Below are 5,449 nucleotides of genomic sequence, written 5' to 3' on the forward strand. Positions count from 1 at the left end.
ATTTCATCCCAAAATTGTTATCTGATCATCACCGAAAATTATAGGCGTTGTCCTTGACCATACCTGTATCCCTATGGAAAATGTCGAAGCGATCAGCGCTATATTTCCGCCATATAGTGTGGTAATGGGTTACTGAATAATATCTGTATATGTAAGCACCTGTATTTAAGTGTAACTCCCATATTCAAGTACATACGGCAATATGATTGGTATCAATTTAAAGGTCAACCACTCCTCTTGGATATACTATCGGCTTCTAGGGTCTATGTCCTTCAGGAGTAAATATATACGCTATAGAATACAAATTTTGTGATTTTTCACACAAAAGTCAGGGTCCATTTGACCTGCTAAATATTGACCGATCTTTATCAAAACAGGCATGCTTATTCTTTGGCCAGACCCCCCTCTACATGTGAAAATTCGCGACGTTTGGGCCATAAGTGCGGCCTCTGGAGCGATCAGAAAATCAGACAAAAATAAAGTTTTTGGTCCATTTCATTTCCTTAATATTATCGGATCTTTTCCAAAAGCAATAGGGGTCAGAACCCATCCTACATGCAAACTTTCGTGATGATTGGTCCATAAATGTGGCCTGTATCGTGTTTACAAATTATAATGGACAGACGGGCGGACGGACGATCGAGATATGACGATCGGTATACTTAAAGGTGGGTCTAGGACCAATATTTCGCGGCGTTACAAACTCTTGGGGCTGCACAAAGTTATAATACCCTGCCAACATAGTTGTGTAGTGTATAAATAGTGGAATTGATGGGTCATTTGCCGTACAAAATTCTCGCACATTAAGAAAATATGTGTGGTTTTCGTAATCAGAGGATCCGGATCAAGCGTTCATATGTTTGCATCTATCCAGGGTATTTAAAATATATTAAAAATTCCCTATATAACTTAATCATCAATTAGTACCTGATTATTAAGTGCACAAACTGACTGCAGATATAAACAATAAAATAATTATCTTGCAATTTCACAAATAATTTGTTTTTAACAAACCAATATTTGACCCCATTATTTTGGGAAATCGAAATTTCCCATATGGTTATCTTATCATCTGGCGTCTGCTATGGTAAACATATTGTTCTCTATGACAATAATTAGATATCATCGTGATTTTAAGTGCATTTTTTGTGAATGTATTATCTTGAAAAGTGTGTCAAACTTTCTTTTGATACTGAAATATACCAGACATTTGATAGATTATCCTTTTGGTATAAATATGGCGAATTCGCCACAATACAAAATAGTAATTGGGTTGTTTCTTTTCGGAAAACCTCAATTAAAACTAAGGTAATACAATAATAAATCTACAAACAATATTTCAATATTTCTAATACAACTCCTTTTTTACAGTTTCTCAACATGTTCAAATACTTCGCTTTGTTAGCCATCGTCTTGGCTATCGCCAGTGCCGAATTGGTCCGTGTACCAATTCACAAGCATGAGAATTTTGTCAAGACCGCCAAGGATATTCGTGCTGAAAAATCTGTATTGGCTACCAAATATCATTTGGGGCAACGCCGTGATATCACCGATGAACCCTTGGAAAACTCCTTGAACATGGCCTACTATGGTGACATCACCATTGGTACACCACCCCAGAAATTTGTTGTGTTGTTCGATACTGGCTCCTCCAATTTGTGGGTTCCCTCTAGCCGCTGTTGGATTTGGGATATTGCCTGCAAGAAACACAACCAATACAATCACGATGATTCCAGCACCTATGTCGCCAATGGCGAGCAAATCTCCATTTCTTATGGCTCCGGCAGTATGAGCGGCTTCTTGTCCCAGGATGATGTAACCGTTGAAGGTTTGACCATTAAGAATCAAGTATTCGCTGAGGCTATGAATGAACCCGGTAGCAGCTTCACCGATTCCAATTTCGATGGTATTTTCGGCATGGCCTATCAATCGTTGGCTGAAGACAATGTTGTGCCTCCCTTCTACAATATGTATTCGCAAGGTTTAGTTGATGCCGATATGTTCTCCTTCCTCTTGAACCGTGATGGTACCTCTACCGATGGTGGTCAATTGATTTTGGGTGGTGTTGATTCCAGCTTGTACACCGGTGATATTACCTATGTTCCCGTTTCCCAACAAGGCTATTGGCAATTCGAAGTTACCTCTGGTGCCATCAATGGCCAGAGCATTTGTGATAACTGCCAAGCTATTGCTGATACCGGCACCAGCTTGATTGTATGCCCCTCTGCCGCCTATGAAACCTTGAACACTGAAATCGGTGGCACCTACAATGAAGATGAAGGCGCCTACTATGTTGACTGTTCGGCTGTTGATACCTTACCCGATGTCACCTTCGTTATTGGTGGTACCACCTTCACTTTGCCTCCCAGTGCCTACATTGTTGAGGTCGATGGCCAGTGTATGTCTTCGTTCACCGAAATGGGTACCGATTTCTGGATTTTGGGTGATGTCTTCATTGGCAAATATTACACTGTTTTCGATTTCGGAAATAACCGTGTTGGTTTTGCTGAAGCTGTTTAAGGGGGTTGATGTGAAGAAAGTGTAATATGTTTCGGACTGTAAATAATATGTAAATAAAAATTTGGTTTAATGCAATAATATAAATGTGTTGAAATATTTTTTTTAAGATAAATAATTTTTTTGGTCTGAGGTGAATATTTTAAATTTCAAGGTGCTGCGAAGTGAAATAATTTATTTGGTCTGAGGTGAATATTTTAAATTTCAAGGTGTTGCGAAGTGATCTCAAGCGACATCTACAAAACCTTTTGTTAATATGTTAGGTTTATGTCTAAGCTTGTACTATTGTGTATTCACAATGGCCAACATGGCGGTGGTCAGTGACATTTCTATTCGTAAGATGTCGCACGTGTATGATTTTAAATATTCAGCGGATACCCCACGTCCGTCTGTCTTTTGATATCACGAAAGTGCTCATTATATTTCCGATGAAGGTTTGAAATTTTGCACATCAAATGCTACTACACCTACAAAGATTGGTATGGAAAATGTGATGTGATTACATATCTGGCTTATGTCAGAACCTTTGTTCGATAAGACGAGCTTTAAAAAGATTTTCAAACTCGTCGGTCTTATGCGCTACTCTTCGAATTTGAAAGACCTTTGTTTAATTATGAAAGACATTTGTTTAATTATGGTGCTACCAAGGTATATAAAATTATTGACTACCTCGAAGCAGTAGTTCTCATGTTCCACAGCTGGTCCGTTTTGGTATTGTAGTCCCCATGTAACGCATCCGCATTATTTTAAATATTATGAAGGCTTTAGCCGATATAGGTGCAAACTTCATTTTTGTCTGTTTTTCTGGTCGTTATCGAGCCTATTAATTATGACCCGAACACCACACAGTCTTACACGAAGAATGGGATTTAGCCAAAGAATAAGAATAACTGTCTTGATGAAGATCCAGAGAGGAGCGATTGACATTTATATTGATACCAATTATATTGGTGTATGTCCTCGGATGTGGGAGTTATACCAAAATACTTACGGGGATCTACCTGTTGATTCGGAAAAGATGCCAGTCGAGGAAAAAGGAGCTGTTAAGCTCTAATCGGTTAAAGGGATGTAGCTATTGCGAAGTATATAGGCGGAAATACCCGCGGAATGTTAGTGTTCAGTGGCAGTTGTGTATATAATGTTCTTAGATATTGCAGTGCTGTGCTGACATATTGCTCCTATGAATCGATGATGTTCACGGAGGGAATTTGAAGCTTATGGAGTTCGCCCAAGCCATCATCAGCAGGTCTCTAAACGTAACATACACTAAGTATTCTGGTATTATAGTGATTTCTATTTACTTTTTCTCGTCTTGCAATTGCTTAAAATACCGCTACGCTAAAAAATCGTTATCAGCGGGAAATTGTCTATGTTCACCTCATACATTACGTTTAGTTCTTTCAGCCGCTCATTAATCACCATCTCCAGTAGGTTGGAAATCCCATAAGTATTCTGGTAATGCTTTTTAGAAAATTCTTTCAAACTTTTAGTCCTCTGCCTAAACACTATGCCGCATTAGGCTATGCATGCTTGGGGGATGAAATGGACCAAAAACTTTATTTTTGTCGGTTTTTCTGGTCGCTCCAGAGGCCGCAATTACGGCCCAAACACCGTGAATTTTTGCACGGAGAAGGGGATCGGGCCAAAAGATAAGCATGCCTGTTTTGATAAAGATCGGTCAATATTTAGCGGGTCTAATGGACCCTGACTTTTGTGTGAAAAATGACCAAATTTGTATCCTATAGCGTATAGATTTACCGCTGAAGGATATAGACCCGGCAAGTTGATAGTATACCCAAGAGGAGTGGTTGACCTTTAAATTGATACCAATTTTATTGTCGTATGTACTCGGATGTGGGAGTTACACTGAAATGTTTACAGGTACTTACGTACTCAGATATTATTTAGTAACCCATTACCACACTAGAGGGCGGAAATATAGCGCTCATCGCTTTGAAATTTTCACTAGTATCCAGATATGGTCTAGGACAACGCCTATAATTTTTGGTGATGATCAGATACTAATATTGGGATGAAGTGGACCGAAAACGTATCTTTTTGCTTTTTCGAGTAGATCTACAGTCCACAGTTGAAAGCCGAACATCACAAAACAACCCACGTTGAAGGGAATCTGGACAAGTAATTAGAAGGAATGTACTGAATAGTAGTAATATTTGTTGACCTTTAGTGGGTCAAGAGGGTGCAAACATCGCGAAATATTGCCCATGCTCAGAATGTGGTGCCACAGAAAGTTAGATGTTCATGGAAGATGTGTAGGGTATCATATGGTCGGCCCCGTCCGACTATACTGCTCCGCTCACTGGTTTTTTGTTGCATTGTTCAATGAAAAAAAACTCTCTTTCGATAATTGTCAAAGCCAGATTTTTTGCAGACAATTTGCTTTGCTACATTTTTTTTCATTTCGGTTTCTGCGTCAACTTCGAAAAAACGCAAACATTTTCTTATCATTAATTTAGTTGTCGATTTCGATAATTGAATTTCTTTAGGAAAAAGTAAACAGATTTTTGGCAACGATTTTTTATGTGGTTTGAGGTTACAAAAAAGTTGTCTTTGATTTTTTGGTTTAGATGTCTACAGGCATTTTTGCGGCAAAGATAAAAAACACAGAGGCGTAGAATGTGGAAAGGAAGTATTTTAACGAAATAGAAAAATGATATAAAACGAGGTTGGGCTGAGGATATTGATATTGCAAAAGAAAAGTGGGGAGGAAGTTCTGTAGAAAGAGTGTCACAGTTATGGAAATTAATGCACAAGTCTAACCTCCTAATATGTATGTCTAATAAATGACTCCGTGGTAGTGAAAAATATAGTACCCAAGTCTATTTAAAGCAGTCGTCCACAACTCCACATGTTTGAAAAATTAGCTAGTGGAATTCTTAAATTGTTTTAATTGATACTCCCGTTAAAGACG

The 5,449-nt window shown here is 38.5% G+C and overlaps 1 protein-coding gene across 1 annotated transcript; it reads left to right on the forward strand.

Moving 5' to 3' along the window:
- The first annotated feature begins 1,380 nt into the window (after positions 1–1,380).
- On the forward strand, positions 1,381–2,539 carry LOC133322546 (lysosomal aspartic protease-like). Its single transcript, XM_061531532.1, has one exon. The coding sequence runs from the start codon at positions 1,381–1,383 to the stop codon at positions 2,518–2,520; it is 1,140 nt and encodes a 379-aa protein (XP_061387516.1). The 3' UTR covers positions 2,521–2,539.
- Positions 2,540–5,449: the final 2,910 nt, after the last annotated feature.

The sequence above is a fragment of the Musca vetustissima genome, unplaced genomic scaffold (genome assembly GCF_032173495.1).
Source record: "Musca vetustissima isolate MV318-11 ecotype Yass unplaced genomic scaffold, APGP_CSIRO_Mvet_v1 utg15419, whole genome shotgun sequence".
In the NCBI taxonomy this organism is placed as follows: domain Eukaryota; kingdom Metazoa; phylum Arthropoda; class Insecta; order Diptera; family Muscidae; genus Musca; species Musca vetustissima.

What these genes read in the sequence shown, in the direction of transcription:
- LOC133322546 (XM_061531532.1), top strand. Translation starts at nt 1,381, where the DNA reads ATGTTCAAATACTTCGCTTTGTTAGCCATCGTCTTGGCTATCGCCAGT.